The sequence below is a fragment of the Nicotiana attenuata genome, unplaced genomic scaffold (assembly GCF_001879085.1).
Source record: "Nicotiana attenuata strain UT unplaced genomic scaffold, NIATTr2, whole genome shotgun sequence".
In the NCBI taxonomy this organism is placed as follows: domain Eukaryota; kingdom Viridiplantae; phylum Streptophyta; class Magnoliopsida; order Solanales; family Solanaceae; genus Nicotiana; species Nicotiana attenuata.
The window spans coordinates 10,805-36,335 of record NW_017671856.1 but is presented as its reverse complement, the minus strand read 5'-3'; the positions used below and the strand labels follow the sequence as shown (position 1 = coordinate 36,335).

At 35.8% G+C, this 25,531-nt stretch overlaps 1 protein-coding gene across 1 annotated transcript; it reads right to left on the bottom strand.

Moving 5' to 3' along the window:
* Window positions 1-405: 405 nt before the first annotated feature.
* Window positions 406-25,210, bottom strand: LOC109210565. The gene is made up of 14 exons (XM_019373994.1): window positions 24,907-25,210; window positions 22,678-22,860; window positions 20,470-20,630; window positions 14,794-14,945; window positions 13,973-13,992; window positions 13,811-13,862; window positions 13,655-13,728; window positions 13,162-13,283; window positions 12,069-12,151; window positions 11,844-11,943; window positions 3,736-4,152; window positions 3,143-3,246; window positions 1,974-2,202; window positions 406-1,029 (listed from the first exon to the last, which is right to left on the bottom strand). The coding sequence occupies exons 1-13, from the start codon at window positions 25,208-25,210 to the stop codon at window positions 2,001-2,003; spliced, it is 1,974 nt and encodes a 657-aa protein (XP_019229539.1). The 3' UTR covers window positions 406-1,029; window positions 1,974-2,000.
* Window positions 25,211-25,531: the final 321 nt, after the last annotated feature.

The following is a 25,531-nucleotide window of genomic DNA, read 5'->3' as shown; positions in this document are numbered from 1 at the left end:
GGTTAAGATTTAGATGTTTTTTTATAATAACTTAGTAGTATTTCATTGGTTACTATGAATAAAGTTTTGGATTTGATTTATTTAAATGCTTAAATTAAACAAAAGTATTTGGTTAGAGTATTGCCTTGTTGCATATAAAGTTTCGAGTTATAATAGATTTGATAAGCAGAGATGGTTCGCTCGGTCATGTTTAGTGATCGAGTGTCGATCCCGGCTTGTTCAAAAAATGGGAAGAACAACAAACCAATGGAATTGACATTTGAAAACATGAACTTTACGGCGAAGGACAAAAATTTAAAACATTTTTGATAAGTAATAAGGAATTTTCAAGTTCAACACAGCAATGAATGATACTGGTTGAAAAGAAAATCGGGGATAAAATTCATTTATTCATAGAAGTACAAGAACTAAACATAAAACTCTTTAACTGAAATTTTCTGTGATCCAGAACTGGCCCTTTTGGCTTAAGATCTAAATGGTTACAAGCTATGACCTAGTAGAAGAAGCTGGTCATTATATCATGACAAGAAGAAGATGCAACTACTGAGAGCATGAAGTATCTAATTGAGTAACCTAATGGGAGAGTATCTATAGTTGAACTTTTAGAACTCAACTCTTCCCTCTCCAGATCACGATTACTCGGTGTGGAAGTGCGGAAGAAGAAAGAAGCATGGTATACATGCATTTTCAATATTATGACAAGTGGAGGGATCATTCACTTTTCTTTTGTCATTTTTCTAGCCACATAAGCAAATCATATCAATTTTCCCGGACATATTCATATCGGAATGGATATCAACCACCTCAAGCAAATCGACGATATGAGGAATTGAACTAAACCCTCTACTGATTCTTAGTTGACGATATAAGGAATTGAACTAAACCCTCTACTGATTCTTAGTTTTTCTTGACAAAATCTAAAACAAACTGCCATTATCATTAGATCATATACAGAGTATTAGAGGAAATGAATTACCCGAACACATGACAAAATATTGACAATATCATAATTGCGATGCCTCTTGACACCTACAACCAGAAAAAGATTATGTGAGAACACAAGCACGAAAAAGTCTAGACACTTGTATTGCCATGCATGGTTGAAAAGATAATATGAGGATTGAATGAAAAGAATACATTTATAAATACTCAAGGCACAACTTTAATAACCATATCAATTTTTTGAATTATAAAAGTGCTGGTTAATTTAGAATTGGTTGCAGGAATTACGTTTCTCTCAAAGGTTGTGACTGTTAATGAGAGATATGACGGCTGGCTAATTGGGAGACGTTTATACTGATCCTAACAACTGCACGACCTTTCAAGTAAAACTCTTACAAGCAAATCCATATGATATATAATATTTGCACAAGAAAAATACAAAGTTAAGGTATGACACATGAATTGATTTTTGGATCTTCACTCAAATAACAATAATTCAAAAACATTGAGCCAGAGTCACTGTAGAAGTTGTTTGTAGAAGAGCGGATGCGTATTAAAACAGGGACAAGATGATATGCTTTTCTCTGCCATGAGAAGGTATTTTTTCCCTCACAATTAATGGTTGTGAGTTGTGACTATTCATGAAGCATGAAGCGTTGGTTGGGCTCTTGTACATGTTTAGATTTTTTTATTTCTTATTTTTTGATAAGTAGGGTTTTAATTATTTAGAAGGGTAATTTGACTTTTCACTTTAGGGGTAAAAGCAGCAACATTTGAACATTAGTAACTAATACTTATACTATAAAAGGTTGCACCTCTTCAAATGAATTTAGTTATTTTATTTAATAATTTTTTTAAGTAGAATATTTAAATTAATTAGAAGGACAATTATGTAATTCAACTTTTCAATTAAGGCCTTCCTACTTTTAATATAATGTAGATACGTCAAAAAGAAGACCAAATGTACATGTACCAAGGAGAAGTATCCACATTAACTATTATCCGACTTAACTAAGTCTCAAAGACCTAACCTCTTCAAAAGCTGATTAGTGTTTGCTTCAACCACACCCAGCAGTTTTTGCATTTACGACTTTATTCTTGAACAACTCCTCAGATAAAACAACCCTGAAAACAGCATAATGGTGATTCAAGCTCCTATCCCCTTGCAATCTGTGAACACTTCCTAGTGCACCAGCATTGGAATTTAGGAAGGAAAAAGATATCCGTCTAACTCTTTGATGGACAAGAGCCATTGCACACCTAATACAGCAAGACAACAGGATAGTGAAGTTGATATCAGTTAAATATCTACAAATATGTACTTGTATTTTTGCAGATTGCATCAGCATTTTCATTTTAAGAAAGACTTTTTTTCTTAACCCAACAGCAGCAGATTAACGGATTGGTAAGAAAAGACTTTTTTTCATTATTATTTTTGCAGATCGCATCAGCATTTTTTATATTTTATTTTTTTAACTAAAGTATTGGGTTTATACTTTACAGTACCCAAAAAGAAGCTATTGGTTACAAAATACAAAATTGAATATTAAAGAATGAAGAAGTTGTGAACAAGTTAAAGAGTTGACGATTGAAGAATGAAGGTCAAAAATGAGGAAACAAGCAGTCACACTTGAGAGTCGTCGGCACCGAGGTCGTGAAGTCGCTGTGACTTTGTTCTTTGCTTCTTTCTTTGAAATACCTAATTCTAAATTTCTAATGGGGAGTAAGAGACTAAGATATTGGGCTAAGAGAGTAAGGGAATTGGGTTGTCTTATTGGGCTAGAAATACAATATTAAAATTTTGGGCTGGGCTAAGGACAGGGCAGTGTAGAAAGCACATAAACTACTTAAATAATTTTGTATTTCGGTATATACCGAAATTATCGAAATCTTAATACCGAGGACCGTACCGTTATACCAAATAAATCGGTTCGGTTCAGATTTTCTGCCCACCCCCTACCTCCCCCCCCCCCCTACCTGAGTGAGCCACGTGTTTGTCCTTAATTCTCTGTCTGGCACCTCTATAATCTTTTGGAATGACTGGCATACTATCTCAATAAAGAATTTAACCAAAGCTATCACCAACCAACAGTTCACCGAAGAATTCAACAAGCACAGACCTTTGATGGGTGGAACTACCCAATTGAAGCTAGGCAAGAAAAAAAACTAGTAAAACAGCAGTTAAATCATATGAACTTACATTGCACATGGCTCCCAAGCCAGGTAAATGTCACATCCAGTGCATAGATAAGGTCTGACTGATTGAGAACTATGGTCATTACTTTGGAAGTCCGAGTCTGTGATCTGAAAAGGCATATTATGATATATTGTTCATCAAAAAGTTGACATGTGTGATTCAAGAGAGAGAAAATTATATGTTTTCGAAATGAAAAAAAGGAAATTATTGGTGACAAAGGATGAATAGAAATCATTTTTCTAGCATAATAGCTAAAGAGACAATATGATAAAAGCTTTTTTTCTTTTTGAAAAATCAAGTTCATTTCATTTCTATCGCGTCATGATAGTGTCAAAAGTAAATATAACGTGAGCAATATCATCACTTGGAAAAAATATTTGATATCATCACTCTTGAAATTATTTGAGTTGTAAAATTCTCAAGAAACAACAGTCGACAAAAACTGTTAGCAGGGCCCTAAGCGCCGCAAGAGCAGTATTTCTTCCTGTAGAAGGAAGGGAGAATTTAGCAAACAGAGCTGGAATCAATTGAAGATCATAACAAAGTGATATAACAAAGACTAAGGACAGCATGTCGCTTAAATATGTTGGACTTACTTTCTGTTTTTCCGAAGGAGATAGTGTGCAATCCTCCTTGATAGAGTCCTCCCCATTAAGTTTGTAATCAGGAAAGATTTGTCTATCCCTGGTAGAAGAATGCTCGATAGCTACAATAGCGGCATGACGCAAAGGATGCCAGCAACCAGAGTTTGGACTTAACGATTGCACAGCCCATCGCCAAGGTTGTAGACAAGCAACATTACTAATTAAACGTTCAAATTCACCAATTGAGCTGTCCAAAAGTGATGTTTGTTGGTTTTCCAAGTTAGAGGAATCGAGGTCTTCGGGATAGTCAGAGCAGCTACTTTCCTTGCTGACCTCATTTGCAGGACTTGCTGAGAATATTACCCGGTCACAAGCACTTGCAATCACCTGCTTAGTTGAAGGATCTACAATAACAGCAGCATTGACCACCTGCAGAGAAAGTTCAAGGAAAAGTAAATACTGCACATATGAGACATGTTTACAAGAGCATACTTCCTTTCTAAATGACTGGAAACAATATAAACATAGTCTTCACAGTTATTAGGGACCGAATAATAGAAAAATGGCAAAAACATACACTGCCACAATCAGACATCATCCATACAATTAGAAACCATCAGCCTAAGGCTGGGTGAAAACTAAAATATTACAGAGGTAGAAAGGTTAACCACATATTAATAACTATCACCTGCAAAGTCATACAGTACATCGAAACTTGGAAGGATAACTGCATGCTTTTTTTATAACCTTAAGGATAGATGCATGCTTATGTCAAGAAAAACTAGAACTTTCACATTTCTCCCAAAGTATATGAAAAGATTTTCTTTTAGCTTGTGTTAGATAAGGGCATGCATTCTCTGAATAACAAACACTTCATTTGCAATATTGATTCATCGACCAACTTTAGACAACTGTCTTAATTTGCAAATCGGGTGTATCTAAGAGTAACTTGGACCCAACCTTATGCATTTCCTGTCCTTGAAGCACCTGATTTCTCTCGGACTAGTGCACGATCTACTTTACTTCGGCACTCATCATACCTTCCTCCTAAGAAAGCCATATGTTTACCATATCCTCTAGTTAATTTACCCATATCCAACTGGCCAAACCGTCATTCTTCCGTCTCATGGGTCTTACGCCTCTTGAAAAATGGCACTACCTAAATAGCCCTGCCAGTTCGAAATCATCCTCCTGAGGCAGTCTCACAAACATAAGTTTGACGGGATGGTATAACTTCCCCTCAGCGGGGAAACTCCCTCAAGCAAAAGAGGGAAATGACCGTAGGCGCACGAGAGCAAGGATTCATGTTACATGAAACACTTCTTCTCAAACATTCAAAACCTAAAAGCATTGAATGTAAGATAAGTAGGGTAATGCCTTCATCTACACTCTACACAAGGCCAAAATCCCTCCTACAGCAAGTTCAGTAAGTCTATTTCTGTTATTTAACTAGGAGCACAATAATATAAAAGCAACTCAAGAGGCGAACAACTTCTAGCCCAGCAGACCAAATACATCTTATTGAAGCCTAGTATCACAAATATAAACATGATTGAGTAATTAGTAAATCTTCATGAAAAGCTTCGTACGACGTATACAAAACTATGTAAAATTTGCAGAAGAGAAGGGAGAACAGCAAGATGGAAAATAAAAAGAGAAAGAGAGGATAACTAGTGGTGCAAAGAAAAACTTGATCTCTCCTCTTCCGTCCCTCTTTCTACAGCTAAATCAAACAAGGGTAAAGAAAACTTTATAATCATCTCTCACTTTCTCTTCCCTTTCCTAGTTCCAGATTGTGTTCTAGTTCCTAAACATTCGGAGCCTTTCGGGATACTCAAGACTTTGTTCTTCTATTCACTTTCCTAGTTGTCAAACAAAGCATTCATCATTCTCATTTTCAGATTTCAAAATGATTATCTTTCCGATCATTTTTCCTTTACTTTGTTGACATGGCTGGTAATCTTTTCTTTATATCTAGCGAGAAATCTTTTGAACTGATCGACATTGGCAAAGGTTATGATAGGTGGTTTTCTTTCACGGAGCGCAGGAGGGGATTCACTAGTAGACTTACTATTGATGGGGAAAATCTGCAATGGGTCTGCGATGCCATGATTCAGGCGTCTTAAGGGGAAAGGGAATCTCTGTAGAAAATGGGGGAGGAAAATTCAAGCATACTCATACAGAGTGTTCCAGAACTACAACATTCATGGCAGATTTTTAAGGATTGAAGCCTGGCTCGGGGTTAAAAGGGACGCTATTATTATTCCTGAAAATGATTAAAATAAGGGATGGGGTGATATTGCTAATAAAATACTTCGTTTTCTGGGAAATTTCTCAGATTCAAGGTTCAATCTTGCATGTCAGCAGGCAAAATCTTATATGCAAGCAGCAAAAATCATTCAATGGCCATCTGGTGAAGTTCAGAATGCAGCTCAACAGAATATCGAAGCATGTCCCTCATCAGAATGTGTTAATGCTCAATTCCTCTCAAAGTGTCTTGTTGGTGTTTTCAATGATAGCTTTAATATAAGCGCCAATCCTGAAGTGATTCAGAAGTGGTTTATAAACAGGTGGAAAGTCACGGCAGGTCTCAAAGTTACCCAGATAAATCACAATATGTTCCTATTTGATTTTCCCTCGAAGCAAGAGGCGCTTCGCATTAAAGCCGGCGACTGGTTCTGGAACGGTAGACACCTCTCTCTCGATTGGTGGTCTCCACTGTCGGGTTTGGACGTGGCTATCAGAAAAGAAGAGCATACTTGGGTAAAAGCTTTTGGGATTCCACTTCACGCATGGTCTCAAGATTTTTTCACCATCATCGGCGACCTTTGTGGTGGATTTATAGCCATTGATGAAGATACAAAGGGAAGAAGTCATCTGCTCTGGGCCCGAATATGTGTCAAAAACACTGCCAACGATCTTCCTCGTATACTAGAATTACCGGTGGGTGAATGGACCTATGAAATTTCGATAATACCAGATGTTCATGTCAAACTGAAGAAATCTGGCAATATTTTGAACTCCGGCTCCGGTGAAAATTCTATTTCGGCGGCAAAGGGAAAAGACGTTGTTGAGATGACTGATGGGTCAGGGCCCTCGAGCCAACAAAAACCTACTCCAATCCCATCCTGTAACCAGCATGTGGGAGGTCACGTGGCTACTTTAATTTCAAATAAAGGGGCTGTAAAACAGGGTAAAAAATTTGGGGGCCCTTTAAAATTTTTGGGCCAGCAGACAGAAAGATATTATGATGAAAGAGGCCCAAATAAGAAGAAAGGGCATTTAATGAGGAGTCAGCCCAAAACTTATTGGAAAGCAAAAGGGTTTTTTGCAAGCCCAATGGATATTAAACTCAGAGATTATTCCAGAACATCCCCGTAGCTTTCTTATCCCCGCTGCTCTTCAAACTGCTATAGGAGACCCCAATTTGAGCTCAGACGCTGACGACGAGGTAGACCCTCCAACAAATTTCAGAATCATGCTTCACCAACCAAATCGCATGTCACAACCACTACAGGTACATGATTATGAATCTGATTTCTCCTCTTCTTCACTTCCTCTACTGCTCCCATGGCATGAGAAGGGGTCGAGTTCAACAACGATTCTCGAACCGGCAGTGATAGATACATCAAGATGGACAAAGCTGGTAATGGTGAAGGCATGCAAGGCTTTTGGGGTGAATGTTGCAGGATTTGAACACGAGCTGTTTGACATCATCTTAAGAATGGAGGAAAGAAGGCAGATTCAGCTAAAACACAAAAACTTATCAAGTTCCGATAAAAAACCTAGTAAGAAGAAGGGGGAAGCCGAAATTAAAAAGTTGAAATGTGGGATCAATTATGAAAGGGTGAACAAAAGAGATGGGGGGAGGCACTACAAGGCTTTTTCTGAATGAAGCTCAAAATTTTAAGCTAGAATGTGAATGGGTTGAATGATAACAGTAAAAGGGGTACTCTTAGCTCATTGGTTCGCAAGTGGAAGATCGATATTCTTTGTGTGCAAGAAACAAAAATAGAGGATTGGTCTGTTAATCTCTCCAGACAGATTTGGGGTAATAAGTGGGTTGATTGGGCAGAGCTTAAGTCATGTGGTACCAGGGGGGGCATCATTATCCTATGGGATAGAAGACACTGGAATTGTTTGGAGGTACACCAAGGGACTTTTTCTATTTCAAGCATATTAGAGAGCACACAAGAAGAGTTCAGATGGTGCTTTACGGGGATTTATGGTCCTCACACCAATGAGGAAAGAGAGGACATGTGGAATGAATTGGCTGCAGTCAGGGGTATCTGGAATGAGAATTGGGTGATAGGGGGAGATTTTAATGTTTGCAGATATGAGAATGAAAGACACAACTGCATTAGAAGATCCAGAGCAATGAGGGGTTTCTCTGATGTAATTCAAGACCTGGGAATTATTGATTTACCTCTCCAAGGTGCCTTCTACACATGGTCTAGGGGAGAACACTTTTATCAGGCATCTAGAATAGATAGATTTCTTATATCCCCAGAGTGGAATGAATGCTTTAAGGATGTGAAACAGATTGCCCTTCCAAGGGTTTTTTCTGATCATAAACCTTTACTTCTGGAGAGTGGGGACTGGGAGGTGAATCCATCTTACTTCAAATTTGAGAACATGTGGTTAAAAGTTGATGGGTTCATGGAGAATATTGAAGAATGGTGGAATAGCTATACCATACAAGGGAGTCCAGACTATATTCTAATCCAGAAATTGAGACTATTGAAGAAAGACATTTCCTACTGGAATAAGGAAGTCTTTGGCAAGGTTGAGTCAAGAAAGAGCAAAGTTTTAGATGAACTTTTAGTGTTGGAACAGGTCACGGAGAATAGGGTTCAAACTGTACAGGAAAAAAGCAAAATGTTTGCTTTAAAATTAGAATTGGAGCAGATAGCAAAAGCTGAGTAGATTTCATGGAGACAGAAGTCCAGGTGCCTATGGCTCAAAGAAGGAGATAGGAACACCAAATACTTTCAACGAATTGCAAACTCCCATAGAAGAAATAATTGCATTGACAGACTTATGGTTGATTCCGAGATTATTGAAGATAAGGAGCAGATAAAAGGAGAAATTCTGGATTTTTACCAACAATTATACACTGAGTCTGAACAATGGAGACCCACAGCTAGTCTTGATGATCTGGAAAGAATATCAGAAGGAGACAAAGCATGGTTGGAAATTCCTTTTGAGGAGGAGGAGGTCCTTTCCACCATTAAAGCATGCTCTCCAGATAAGGCTCCAGGGCCAGATGGTTACACAATGGCATTTTTTCAAAAAGCATGGTTGATTATTAAGGAAGAGGTGATGGCTGCCCTGAATTTCTTTCATCATAACTGTCACATGGTGAAGTCTTGCAATGCCTCTTTTATAGCCTTAGTTCCCAAAAAGAAGGGAGCCATTGAACTAAAGGACTATCGACCAATCAGTCTGATTTGTAGTGTTTACAAAATAGCAGCTAAACTACTTGCAGAAAGGCTCAAGAAAGTGGTCGGTGGTCTGGTTTCCGGTCATCAAAATGCCTTTATAAAAGGCAGACAAATCACTGATGCAGTCCTCATTGCAAATGAGGTATTAGACTGGCAATTGAAGAATGGAAATCCTGGTATTTTATGCAAGCTAGATGTAGAAAAGGCCTTTGATAAGGTGAATTGGGCATATCTTCTAAATGTGCTTAGGAAGATGGGTTTTGGTGACAGGTGGATTAAATGGATGAAGTTTTGCATTACCACAGTAAAATTCTCAATACTTGTCAATAGAGGGCCAGTGGGATTCTTTTCACCTCAGAAGGGACTTAGACAGGGGGACCCTCTCTCTCCTTTCCTTTTTATTCTGGCCATGGAGGGCCTTAGCAAGATGTTGGACAAAGCAAAGCAGCTCCAATGGATCAGTGGCTTTCAAGTGGGGCTTAACTCTGGATCATCTCTCTCAGTATCTCATTTGCTTTATGCAGATGATACTCTGATCTTATGTGGGGCTGAAAGATCCCAAGTTCTATACCTTAACCTAACTTTGAATCTATTTGAAGCTATTTCAGGTTTGCACATTAACATGGCAAAAAGCACTATCTACCCTGTAAATGAAGTCAACAATTTGGAGGAACTAGCTGGAATTCTATGTTGTGGTAATGCTACACTACCTACTACATACCTTGGTCTACCTCTTGGAGCAAAACATAACTCAACTGAGGTGTGGACTGGAGTAGTTGAGAAATTTGAAAAGAAACTAGCTTCTTGGCAAAGACAGTATCTTTCAATGGGGGGAAGGCAGACACTTATCAACAGTGTGCTAGATAGCATCCCAACATACCTGATGTCCCTCATACCAATCCCCAACAAAATTGTAAAGCAGCTTGACAAGATCAGGAGAACATTTCTATGGGAAGGAGGTAGCAAAGCTCATAAATTTCATCTAGCCAAGTGGTCAAAGGTCACCATGCCAAAGTACTTGGGTGGCCTAGGCATCAGAGGTCTTTCCATCCACAACAAATGCATGCTGATGAAATGGCTATGGAGATACAATCAAGAGGAGAATTCACTATGGAAAGAGGTGGTCAGGGCCAAGCATGGGTCCGAGAATCATTGGTGTACTAAGCTGTCCAGAAGTCCATATGGGGTCGGTCCATGGAAGAACATTAGGAAGCTCTGGAGTGAATTTTCCCTGAACTTCTATTTTAGATTGGGCAATGGCAATCACATAAAGTTCTGGAAGGATAAATGGTTTGAAGGATCCATCCTGATGTTTGAGTTCCCTAGCCTCTATCGGATAGCTCAGAACCGAGATTCCACGATTTTTCAAAATTGGCAAGACAATTGTTGGCACATTCTTTTCAGGAGGGATATGCAGGACTGGGAGCTTCCACAACTTCCAAGTCTGCTGGCAAAATTGGAAGGCCTCTCAGTCAAGGAAAATACTTTTGACAGCATAAGGTGGGGAAGTTCCAAGGATGGTCTTTACACTGTGAAAGCAGGCTACACTCACTTTTGCTCCACCAACGAAATAATTGATAGATGGCCTTGGAAATACATCTGGAAGACCAAGCTACCAACAAAAATCTCCTGTTTCAGTTGGATAGCCCTAAATGAAGCATGCCTAACCCAGGACAATCTCAGTAGAAGAAGTTTTCAATTGGCCAACAGATGTTATATGTGTTTGCAGCAGCCAGAATCCAACAGGCATCTCTTTCTTCACTGCCCGGTTGCAACAGATATCTGGTGCATGTTCTTTGCCATCTTTGGTTTAAGCTGGGTCATGCCTCAGAACATTAAGGATGCGTATGAAAGCTGGTCTTCATGGAAAGTTGATAACTCCATCAGTAAAGTCTGGCAGATGATCCCTTCTTGTATTTTGTGGTGTGTTTGGACAGAAAGGAATCGCAGATGTTTTGATGGGATATCAACTCCAACATACGCACTTAAGGCTAGATTTCTTTTATGGTTATATAGTTGGCAGAACTTAGCTCCGGTAAATTGTCCTATTAATCTTTTGGACTTCGTCAGCTCCTTAGCTTTAGCCTAGTTTTTGTCTGTAGAGCTGACTATGTCTTTATGTATCTCTCTTTTGTACTTCTTGCATCTTCTTGATGCCTTTAATGCAATTCTCTTATTTCATCAAAAAAAAGATATAAACATTGCCACTGCTTCAATTCATTTATGCTTGTAATTTTTTTCTAAATGAAGTAGCTGGTAGAACGGTAGAATCAAGAATGCATAAGGAAATTAGAAATATAAACCACATGGTCTATTTGCCTTGAACTATTGAAACTATTTCTGGTTGTCTAAAAAAGTGATCATTAGTAATTTGATTAATATAATCACTTTTTTATTGGTAAAATTAAGATGATTGCATTTTTTAATAAGGAAGATAATCGCTTTAATTAAGTAATAGCTGCTAAATAGCTCTAAAATATGATTTCTTTTAATCAATTGGAAAACACTAATTGGGATTAAAGGCACTGATTTAATCCAAAAAAAAGGAACATGAATTTATTTGGCTTTTTCTTGGATATACGAGAAATAGACACCAACATTTGTATAGGAAAAATGTTGGAACAAGTATAATAAGACAGACTTCCCGGACAACTGGAGAAAATGGTAAATAGTTACCTGACCAACACAAGATGTTGCCAAATCAATGGCATGTCTCATGAAGCTGAAAACTGATTGTGACTCCTCTTCAGTAAATCCAGTTATACCACCGATGTTGCTGTAATTGGGGGAAAAAGAAAAATCGTCAGGTCAGGTCAGGTCAGTTGCAAATTAAGCTAGCCCTACTGCCCTAGGAGATGCACACATGGGCAGAATTTTCCCCTTTTTTCTTTCCACACTTACTAGGTTGGCGGATGATAGGAAGTAGGCCAGAGCTTGCACTGTTCATCCCATTCTTCTTTTGATGTTGCAGCATATTTGCATACCTGCAAAAAGCTGATTTAATTGCAGAAATATAGAGTTTTTGCAGCTAAAGGAACATAATACATTTAAGATAAATGATAACAAGCAATAAATAAATTGGAACAACGAAAACACCAACATAAAAGTAGAGCTTACACATTATATAAGCGAAGAATCTAGAGTATTTCTTACCTTTGTTGTAACTATGAACACTTTAGACCCACTCTCGTCACTACAAAAGATATGAATAAAGCAACATCTTGAAGAGTTTTGCAAAATATCAGATAAATTTATCCATCAGTAAAAAATGAAGTCTTCCTGTTTACAGGAAACTAAATTTCCACATGACTAATCCATACCAATATTGATATTAGAAATTTCAAGAACTTGAAAAACAGATTGAAAGAGAACTTCAGAACAACTACCTGTTTGAAAACATTAGACTAATGGAGCTTGATGACTCAATTCCACATTGTCCTCATTCTATGCCACGCCACTTGCTTTCTAGACAAAGATTGCCTATTTTACCACAATTTCTAAGAATTTGCCAATATTTGGAAACAATTTTTAACTTTCATCAATCTCCCGCATTTTAATTTCCTAGTTATGTGAATCTCTATATCTTACTTCCGTAAAACGATTATATCGTGTTAAATCACAAACACATGGGTTCATTTTCAATTAGGAAGTCAGATATCAAAAAAACATGAACATATTGGAACTTGAAGATTAAAGTGGGTCACATACAGAAACGGAGCTAGCGCTAAATATTCATCTTTTTCTAGAATTACAGAGGCAAACTAGCAAATTTGACATGCCACAGGAATATAAGAATGACTACGTTTTTAGTTCACTTAAGCACATTGGTTTCACTAGAGAAATGCAGTCTAACTACGTAATATCTAGGCTTTCTCGTCATCGCTCGAGTATCATGTAATCATTGTTCAGGTCGACAGAGGACAAAGGTGTTACGTAACTACTTATATCAATCATCAACTAAATTTTGGAACTATAAGATAAAAGGATGACCTACTTTTGCAATGAAAGTACTCAACTGGTATGATTTGACAAGCTCGAGAATCTCATATGGCATGGCATCCACCTTGCCATCATTTTCAACAGCCATATATAAAAGCAAACATAATTGAAGTTTTCCTGTAAAATGAAAAACAAAAAGACACTAACGTCACCACAATATATTCACCGTCTTTAGGCTAACAGGAGAAGCCATCTATACTGGCATAAAAATTTAGTATTTGAAAAACCAAACACAGATACAAAAGTTTATTACGCTTCTTTCAATAATAACAATGCAAACCCATTAGCAAGCAATATAGGCATAATATCTTTAATGGACTTCTCTAATACATATCTCTCATTTAGCTAATTGTCGGAAAGGATATAAGTTTGATAAATTCAACCATGGGAACGGTACAATACAATACATAAGATGCATAATAGAGGAGAGTTTTAGCGATAAGCAGCCTATAAACAGTAAGTAAGCTCAGGATGAGATAGTAAATTACCTCCATCAATGCACTTCTTTTGCACGCGCTTCACATGCCGTAAATTTTCCAATGGTGCAATTTGATTAAACTTCCTGATTAAAGTAAAATGCAAGCTTTCTCTGAGGACTCTAAAAATCAATTAACCAAATAAAAGGGAGGACATGAAATTCAAACCTGACTAGAGTATTGGCATCTTTAGGTTCAATCACAGCAGCATAAACTTCTACTTTAAGAAGAAAAAAAGAGGGATTAAAATTAAAGCATTAAGAAAATGGGAGCATTACAATTTGCTATAAGAAAAAAAAAAAAAAAAGAAATCGAAGAATGTGAAAAAACCAGTGGGTTGGAGGTGAGGCAAATAGGGGTGTGCATTCGAATCGGTTTATCGATAAATCGAATCGATTATTTGTTATCGAAATCGAAAAAATCGAAACCTTATTGAAACGATAACGATAAGCATATGTACAAATCGATAATCGATAAGTAATTATCGATAAGGGTCAAAAGCGAATCGATAAATTGAATGCACACCCCTAGACTGTAGACACTTGTTAAATGAGTAATTACCTATTTGTGTAGATTAATATAACATACAGAATGTATATATATTCCGCTACTATTTTGAAAGCGGCTATACAATATTATTTTCCCTAATGTATACCCTTTCCTTTACCCTAAGTCCCTTACCCTATTATTTCCTCTACCACATTTAAGGAATGATCATATTTAAAGATCAAGGAATGAAGTTCAAATTAATGGAAAACAGAATTAGCCGTGATGATGTGTTTTGTTTTGTTTTGTTTTTTATACCGTTGGAGTGTTGGTGGCATACATTTGATCCCTTACTTTAGTTTTGTTGCATGTGCTTGTTGACACAATTTTTATATTATAAATGGTGTTCGTCTTATTTTAGCTTCTTTTTGTCCATATTAGTTAGGCGCGTTTATAGCGATATACTTTCCGTGGAATCCCGCAAATTTTCTTATTGGTGTAATCGATAACCGAATCGATAAGCCCCCAAAATCGATAAATCGAAATCGAAAAAATCGAAACCTTATTGAAACGATAACGATAAGCATATGTACAAATCGATAATCGATAAGTAATTATCGATAAGGGTCAAAATCAAATCGATAAATCAAATACACACCCCTAGAGGCAAAAAGGGTGGCTTTTCAGGTATGTGTATGATTTGTGGAGTTACACTCTTTGTATTTGCAAGTATAGCTTCATCCTTATTCTTCATTCTTGCCGTTGTATAACTTCTAAAAGTGTTGCCTTTGCTGCAATACAGGTACCGCCGGTGGCTCTGTTCATAAAAAGAGGTCTGGCGTTCGGAGCTTGTTACTGTTTAAAGGAGCAATGAAGTGAGGTTTCTTATAAGCTTTGAATAACTTTCGAGCAAATATTTACGGGTTGTAATGCGCACATTACAGTGACTTAGGAGTGTCAAGAATTTGATCTAAAGGAAAAATCAAGAATACACTTTATCTTAGAACATCTACATTGTAACTAATTTATTTTTTGAGTTATAGGACGAAAGTCTTCATTTTCAAATCATTAATGATTAAAAGACTCAATTTTTAAATTGTGTTAATTGCAAATCTATTGAGTAACAGTGAAATATATATATATATATATATATATATATATATATATATATATATATATATANATATATATATATATATATATATATATATATTATTATAAAAGCATGAATAAAATGTTGGTTTACAAAAATAACCTTTTAATATTAAGCATAATAACTCACAATAAAAGGACATAATCGGAATTCTAGACATTAGCCTTGTAATCCTATTAGTTTTAGGACATAATACTACACATTATATATAGGATTATGTTGCCTCGCACATATATATGAAATATCATTCTTCTACAGGTAATTTATGTAATAAAGTATGTCTTTCCTTCTTGATATTTTTATTTTCTTATTCGCAAAATTGTCAATGATGACTCTGCTGTCAGGTGACTAAAAAAGTCGAATAATACTCAAGGTTTGGTAAAAGGTGCATGTAAAATTTCTGATGTTTCTTTTCTATTCTATCGTAGTGAAAGTTTCTTAGAATTTACCATCATATTTAGTAAACAATAGATGTTTGGTGAATTAAAAATAAATAGCAGAGAGGAAGAGAGTTGACGTTCAATCTGATTTTCACGCTAATTTAAAATGATGAAACACTTGTGGCTGAAACTGTTCCCATATATCATCCTTCCTCGGACCTCTTTTCTAATATCCCACTATGGTACTAAATTACTAATTGATAGGGATCGACTATCTGAAGACCTATTGTTACTAAAACTAGATTACATACTTTAAAATCGTTACCACTAATAATATGGAATATAGGTAATTTATATTCATGTGTTGCTTTTATTTGAGGATATGTGGTTGTAATAAACTGGCAGATTTCTTAATTGCCAACCATTCGATGGCACTTTTTGAGATTGCGTACATTAGTTAGTTCATGTTTTCTTTAATTAGAATTGGACAAAAATATGTTTTGAAATATAAATTTAGTTTCTTGTTGGATCAATTAAATCACCGACATTAATATGCAACAACATGTTTAGGATTACAAAAGAAATATGAGTGCAATTCGTTTGTTCCTCTTACTTGAGCTCCTACTTCTTTACGCCATAGTTGATTAATATTACTCATTAGGAACTCTATGTGATTTTGATCATAGACAAGTTGGTTAAAAATTATAGTTATTGGATAAATGTTCACCCACAAAGTTTAGGACCAAAAAAAAAAAAAAAAAGAACTTAGAGATACCGGTATAACATTTTTATAGAATTATGCATGCATTCAATTAAAAAAATTGATAGTTTCTTATCGCTAAACCCATAATAGATAAAATCGTAGCATTATGAATCTTATTTTTACCTAACATTTTAGGACTTTAAGATTAACTAAAATTAATCATCAAGTTAGTTAATTCTAATTAATACTTTGGAAGAATAGTTTTCCAAGTGAGTACTCTAGGACTTCTCCTCAATATAAGCACGTCTCCTTTTGATAATTTTCATGTAAAGGGAAGGAAGGCAAGAATCAATGGATCCATCTGAGAGTTCTGGGCTACCGTGAATTAATTATGCAAATTAAAACTTAAAAATTCTGCATTTTGGTGCTTATACATAATCTATATATTAATCTATAGAACTATAAAATAAAATAAAAACCAATATGAAATGTTGAACGACTCTTTCACATTTTACATATGTTTTGTGTTTGCAAAGAAAACTCTTTACTAAGAGCCCGTTTGGCTTAGCTGATTTAGAGTAGCTGATAAGCATTAGGTGCTGAAAAGCACTTTTAAGTGCTGAAGCTGATTTAAAAAATAAGCAGTTACGTGTTTGGATAAAAGTGCTAAAATTAATAATAAGCAGCTGAAGAACTGGATATACGAAGAGTTTTGTTTTAAAAAGAAGTATTTTAGGGATAGAATAGTAAATATTTTGGTCAAACGTAAAGTGCTTATAAGCTGAAATTTGATAAGTTGGGGGAGACCAACTTATGGCTTTTGGCTTATTTTGGCTTATAAGCACTTAACTTATGAGCACTTTTAATTTTACCAAACGCGTAGATAAGCCAAAAAGTGCTTATAAGCCAGTTTGACCAGCTTATAAGCTTAGCCAAACACCATCATAATATGTTTCAATTTGAATAGAAGTAGCGTATACGTGTACGTGTATATAGATGAAACAAACGCATACGTGTTCCTTTGATATGTGGATTATTGATGGAATCCTTTTTGAAGTATTAGGAAGGAAGAATCCTTTTTTATTTAATTACTAAGGCCTAGGACCTACTAAAAAGTGTCTCATAGAAGATAATTATTGGTAAATCCCACAATGCTCGAAATATGTTTGTAATTTTTTATTGGTAATTCTTCTAACAATATTTTTTGTTTGTGTTTTTGTTTTAAAATTATGGAGAAGTATCTAAAAATTTGGAATTTTGCAACGATTTTAAGAACAAAAACTTTTATAATTTAGTGGTTGGTTAATATGCAAATTTTCTTTAGGTTACTACCTAACTATTCTTTCTAATGCTTTGCAACATGTCTTTTGATTCAAAAAATTATTAAAATAATAACGCCCATTTAAGTTTTACAACAATCATTATTCTTCTGTATAAGTTTGCAATAATTAACATGGTATTAACGTGCAACGCACATTTGTAGAAACTAGTATATATATATATATATATAACAAAATGTAAAATTATTAAGTGCTCAATATGAATTCCTAATCATACTCGTTCTAGATATGAGTTTATTAGAATAATAGAAAACTTTGTATTCTAAATAAGAATTCGGAATTATCATGTAATTGATGAAGGCAGAATTCAATTATCAGCAATTCGCAATAGCATTATCAGGTTTGTTTCCTTCTCTTGGTTTTTATCAAATTTCTTTTATCTCTTGTCTAGTGATAGCACAGTAATTGTCCCTACTACCAACAATGGTAAATGAATTCTATTTTGAAATTTATACATATATCCATCGTCGATGCCTAAAAGTAGTTCAAGTTCCTACCAAAAGTTTGAATTAAGTTCAGGATCATACCAAAAATTTGAAATCTTTTAAATAGTTTTGCATAAGGACAATATGAAGTGATTTCTTCTTTCTACTTTTATTTGCTTTGTCGGCAAGTTATTGTTGCAGCTTCGTCCATTGCAACAAATTTTCAAAGCTATAGTTGGAGTGCAGTGACAGCTAATTTCAGCTCCAAACAGCTCTTAGAAAGCCCAGAAATTGAAGATAAAACACTTCACTTCCAAGCGAGATTCAAACACAAATTTGCTTTCCTTTCTTCAATGAAAATTTCTCCAGGTCTCTGCTATTTTAGTTTTCTTCCTTTTTTTTTTTTTAGATTTCAGAGGAGGATTTTTTTTTTTAATTTCAGCCGTTTTTGTGTGGGTGAATTGAGAGTCTGTTAAGAGAATGAAGCTTCTGCCCTAAGAATCAATGAGAATGCCGAGAGAGCTTCCAAATTTCGTGTGTGTCCATCAAAAGCGTGCTGGCTCTCTATCTTCCGTCTTTTTATTACACTGAGTGTCTGTTAGGGTTAGGAATTAACGGTCTGGGCTAAAATATTTGGGCCGGTGCGACACAAATGGGGAGAAATTCAAAAATAGCCAGGTTTACAATTGGTCATTCAAAAATAGTCATAGTTTTAAAAGTAATCGAAATTAGTCACTTTTTATGTAAAGATAAACCTGAACGAAAACGCTATTCAAAATTCGAAAAAATAGTCCAGCATAATATACCGGTCCAGCATAATATACTGGAGATTGGAGCACCACCGGTCCAGCATAATATATTGGAGATTGGAGCATATTATACTGGAACTTTTCGCGTGTTGGAGTTCCAGCATAATATGCTGGAAGTTCATACACAAGTGCACCGATCTCCAGTATATTATGCTGGAACTTTCCGTGTTGCAGCAAAATAGTGGCTATTTTTCATGACTTTGCAAACGATGGCTATTTTTGAGTGACCAATTCGAAAGTTGACTAGTCCGTGCTATTTTTAAACACAAATGGGCTACTCAAAATTGCTTCGGCCCAATTTCAATATAAGACCCAACTAACAGCCTTTCTTTTTCTTGTCTTAATATTTTCTAAATTCACCAATCTAATTCTAATTAAAACTAACTTTGCAAAATTAACCTAATTATCTATTTTCCTACTTAATCAATTATTACTTAATTAACTCATTAATTAAAACTAAAATGTAAAACAAACTAATGTATTTTTGTATTTAATAATGCAATTAATCATGCAATCTAAGAGGTCGTTTGGTAGAGTGTGTTAGAGAAAATAATGCATACATTAACTTTGTGTACTAGTAATACCTTGTTTGGTATACTTTTTCAACTTATGTATAACTAATACAAGCATTAGTTATACACCTTATTTGGTATTATCCTATGTATAGCTAATGCATAGAAAACTATGGCATTAGCAATACAAAGGCTATTAATGCATGCATTAGCATGGTTAAAGATAAAATTATCCTTAAAGTCCCTTAAAGTTAAAGAATATAGAGGGCATTTTTGTAAATAATTAATTTCTTAAAAAGTATGCAACGAATTTTAATTTTTAATACACCACACCAAACAATGCATAAGAAATAATCTTTGTATAACTTATGCTTGCATTACTAACCCATGCATTACTAAATACACCTTATTTAGCATTATTCTTATACACCCTACCAAACGACCCCTAAATATTAATAATGCAAGTAAAAATCTAAGAATGCAAAAAGCAAAAGAGAAAATATTTTTTTTTATCTTTTTTCGTGATTTGAAATGCTACTAAAATATGCTAAAAGTACAAATAAACGCCAAACAAATAAAAATAAAAAATTCTAAAATTCTACAAAAGTAATTAAACTATTTTTGACTTTTTTAGGAGCAGTACGTCAAGCAAAAATTACGTGTTCATACCAGTGTAGATGGATTCTCCTATTGGTCTAAAGACGATGAATATATTATGGTGACGGTAGAGTCTTTTTTTTTCATTTTACAAGAAAAGTTCAATTATGTTTGCTTTTATCTATGGTTGTTGAAAATGATGGCGAGGTGGATTCCATGCCATATGAGATTCTCGAGCATCTCAAATCATACCAGTTAAGTATTTCATTACAAAAGTGGGTCATCCTTTTATCTTATAGTTCCAAAATTTAGTTGATGTTTGATATCACATCTAGAGCCATGGCCGAAATAATATGAAATTGATTTGAGTTGGTCCTTCACCAAGCTAGCGGTAGAAATTTCTTTGTGCGGGGCTCTGTTACCTTTTGCAAATATAATTGAAATTCATCAATATTCCTCCTACTAGGTTGTTGATGCTCTGCTAATGTAGACCAAATTAAATAATTTTTAACACCATCATTATCCTCCATAACACCAGATGCAGATATAGAAACTGGACTTAAACGAATATTTGCATTTGCATCTATAACAGAAAATCATCAACTATGTTAGCATAATAATTATATAAAGCGTGTAAATGTTTGTGTAGATCATAAATGCAAGTATCAATATCAGGATTTTCAGACCTGGTCGTGATGGCGCCTCTCGTGAAGACAAGGCCAGCCGACACACTCCCAAACTCATTTTAAGCAGTTATAATAATACAAATTAAGTCTTTAATATAATAATAAACCCAAAATAAGGTGAAACAGTACAGTCGCGGAATAGACATAGCCCGACATCGGGGTGTTACCAATCATGAACATCTATCACAAAAACTACAAGTCTGAAAGAGTCTACACTACTACATAACTAAAATAGGAGAAAATAAGATAGAGGGAGAAGCACTGGGCTGCGAACGCCGGACAGCTACCTAGTGAATCTCTGAAGTCTATCGGAAGCTCTCAACCCTCGCAAGCAAGACCTGAAGCGCCTGAATCTGCACACGTGGTGCAGGGAGTAAAGTGAGTACTCCAACTCAGTGAGTAATAATAATAAATGCAGACCGAGCAATAAGAAATCACGCAAAGCACATCAACAGGCTATAAAGAAGCAGTAAAAGCCAGTAAGAGCAATGAAACAGTGAAAATATGTAAAATCACTTTAGTTCAGTTTAAGCTTGTTTAGAATGCATTTTTAATAGTTAAGAAAGTAAATGACAGGCAACTAGAAAAGATAAACACATAAAAAACCGCCCCTCGGGCACAATACCAACAAAATCAGCCCATCGGGCAACACATGGAACAATACTAGCCCCTCGGGCTATATCTCATATCACAATGGGTACCCGCACTCACTGGGGGTGTGCAGACTCCTAGAGGGTCAGCTTACGGCCCAAGCGCAATATCAAGCCATCTCGTGGTGTACAATCTCAGGCCCTCGGCCTCATAATCAACAAGCCACCTCGTGGCGTACAATCTCAGGCCCTCGGCCTCATATTCATAATCAGTGTATCCTCACAACACAGGCCCTCGGCCTTACTCAGTCAGAATCTCATAAGCCACTCGAGCAATAGTAAAACATAATGCTCAACCCAAATTATCATTTAATGTATTAAACAGAGTAAACATGGCTGAGTTATGAAAATAGTAGAATATAGCATGATTGAGTTCAAGTATAAAGTCAAAACAGTACAGTGAGGAAATATCAGTAAAAATTCCCTAAGGGTTCAAATAGTTGGCACGAGGCCCAAATATGGCATTCAGCCCAAAACATGATGATAACAAATAGTTTTCAATCAAATACGCAGTAAAACGGTCATCCGGATCGGACTAAGTCATAATCCCCAATGGTGCACTACCCCACGCTCGTCGTCTAGAATGTGTGTCACCTCAATACAACACAACGATGTGTAAATTTGGGGTTTCATACCATCGGGACAACATTTAAAATCATTACTCACCTCTATCCGGTCCAAATCTCTAGCCCGCGATGCCCTTGCCTCTCGAATCGGCCTCAACTCGTGTTAAATCTAACCAAAATCAAAATCACGACGTCAAAATATGCTAAGGGAACGGAGCCCATGCGAAAATAATCAATTTACAACATAAATCCTGAAATTAGCCAAACCCGACCCCCGGGCCCACGTCTCGGATTCCAATAAAATTTACATCAATAGATTCCTTATCTCCCCACGAGTTCATACATATCAAAAGTACCAAAATCCAACCACAAACGACCCCTCAAATTCTAAATCCTAGGTCTCCAATTACAAGCCCTAGTTCTTCGATACTAGGCTTAATTTCCATGATTATTTAGGTGGGATTCACATAAGAATCGAGTATAAAGTCCATAAATCTTACCTCCAAGTGTTCCCCCTTTAATCCCTCTTCATTCCTCTTCAAAAAGCTCCAAAATCGCCCAAAAATGGTGAAAGTTAGCCCTAAAATCGCGGACAATGGCTATTTAAACATTCTGCCCAGGCATTAAAAACCTTCTTCGTGAACGTGGTCAACGCCTCGCGTTCGCGAAGCACAAACTGACTTTGACCAAAATTCCTTCATCGCGAACGCGTCTGACCCCTCGCGAACGCGATGCTTCCAGACTCCAATCCTTCGCGAACACGACTCCCCTTCTCGCGAACGCGATGCTCAACGGCCCATCCCTTCGCGAACTCGGGACCTCCCTCGCGAACGCGAAGGCCAAATCTTCAGCCTCACCTGCTAACCCTTCCCGAACGCGAGGGCCTACTCGCGAACGCGAAGGCCACTTCTCTACAACACCCAACATCAGTTTTCTGCAATCTTTCATAACATGAAATGGTCCGATTTATCATTCGAAACTCAACCGAGGCCCTTGGGACCTCAACAAACATGCCAACATATCCCATAACACCATTCAAACTTTTTTCATTCTTCGGAACTCTCAAAACAACATCAAAATACCAAATTCGCATCGGATTCAAGCCTAAAAATTCCAAAATCTTTTAAATTACGCTTTTGATCAAAAAGTCTACCAAACCACGTCCGAATGACCTGAAATTTTGCACACACATCCCAAATGACACAACGCGGAACTACTGCAACTCCCGAAATTCTATTCCGACCCCTATATCAAAATCTCACATAACAACCGGAAAACGCCAAAATTCCAATTTCGCCAATTCAAGCCTAAATCTACTTCGGACCTCCAAAACACATTCCGGTCACGCTCCTAAGTCCCAAATCACCTCCCGAAGCTATCCGAACCATTGGAACTCACATCCGATCCCTCTAACACATAAGTCAACATCCGGTTGACTTTTTCAACTTAAGCTTCCTCAAAAGAGAATAAGTGTCTCAAATCTTACCAAAACCTCTCCGAACCCGAGCCAACCAACCCGATCACACATAGTACCGATAAATAAAGCAATAAGAAGCAGAAATGGGGGAAACGGAGCGGTAACTCATGAGACGACTGGCCTGGTCGTTACATCTAATATCCATATAAGCCTATAAAGCAGTGATGAATTGGCGACAAGTAGCCATTTTGATAGAAGGGTTTAAAATAACACCAACTAGGTAAATATGGGGAATATGATAGAAATATATTTTAAATTTATCTAGCGTAGATTCAACAACAGAATTATATTCTTCTTTCTTCTTGAAATTATGGAGTAAACGAGAAATTTCAGCTATATGTACTAAACCATTTGCAACAGTAGGATAATAAGCTCGAGAAAACTCAAGTGTAGCTACGTAAAATTTTTGTAAAAAAATTATAACATCTTCAATGACATTCCAAGTACTAGATGTTAACCAATATTTAGGATCGGTACAATGAGAATTAGCAATTTTAGTTATATGCATTCTATATTTATAACAACATCTTAACAATAAATAAGTATAATTTCACCTAGTAACTATTTCTTCATGTATGAGTCTTGGTCTTATTTCATAATGTTATCACATTTATCCTTAAATGCATTTAATCTAGCACTTCTATTATTTCCTTGAATTACACCAACAACTCTTCTAACTAAAATGATCGCATTTCTAAATAATTCAAGGCCACTCTTAACAATTAAATTATAAATATGACATGCACACCTCACATGAAATATTTTAGGAAGTGCTGGGTGTAATACAATTTTAATAGTGAAATAACAGCATTGTTGTTAGAAGCATTATAAGTAATATTATCCATGAAGTTGCTATCTTTTACAATCTTAATATTATCCATTAAGATCAAAGTCATATTACACCAGTATGACTTTGATCTTAATCATATTTAAAAGCAATAATACGTTTGTGCATAAAAAAAATTATAATCTATCCAATGGCATGTAACAATCAAATAATTATTTTCATTGACAGTATGACCAATATAAGAAGTAAGAGAAACACTACAAGACGATCAATGAACAAATTACATATATATGTTTGACATTGTCCGAAAAGCCTAAAGATATCAGCTATATAAGTACTTATAGGAATACCTTTAAATAAAGGGTTATAAAATCTTTGAATATAAGTAACAAGATAAGGTGAAGCAGCACAGCTAAAAGGTAAACAACATAAAACAATCATTTTAGTTAATTCTTCCCGATCTTTCAATATATCGTATTTACCCATTAAACCACCAATACCCGGGTTAAATTTTTGCTGGCCAAATTATTCATCATCACCCCATACAATAGGGTGGGTATCTATCACGTGCCTACGAAGTTGACCTGCCCCCTTGCTTACCTCATGTTTCATGTTTATAAACTTCCTGACATATAATACATCTTACATAATTTTTATCTTCTTCTAGTCTTTCAAAAAATTGCCAGCACTTACTTCTTAATCTTCGATTCTTCTTAATAGGGAGAGAGTGCCTACCTATATTACCACGACCACCACCCCTAATATTTTGAATAAGAGTACCAGGTGTAGGTGGTGGTGTTTCACGATTATCAGGTGACTCAATATCATCTAAATTATCATCTATACCATAATCTTCTTTAAGTTGCTCATAATCTATATTTAAATTTTGAGGTGAACTTTCAGAAATATGTGTAAAGCAGTTACTAGAAGAACCAACACCACCTCTTGAACTTTTAGTATTTTTACTCTTACTAGTACCACCCTTACTAGCACACATTTTTTTGGTTGCTCTAAATATATCCATTATGTAAAGTAAATTTTTAAAAAAAACTAAATTAATAATTCTAAATTATAAAATAAAAATAAACACCAAAGAAGAGAAAGAGATGGAACGAGTGTATCGGGAGTCCGGATATCACACTTCATTGATGTTTGATGATACCACACTTCACTTGATAATTGTAATTTGTAGAGGCTACCGTAAATAATTGATAAAACTTGGAATAATAATTAATTGAGAATTTGAGAGCAATAAGCAATTCAATAATAAAAAAAGAATTGAGTAGAAGAAGAGAGCAAGTTGTGAGAAAAAATGAAG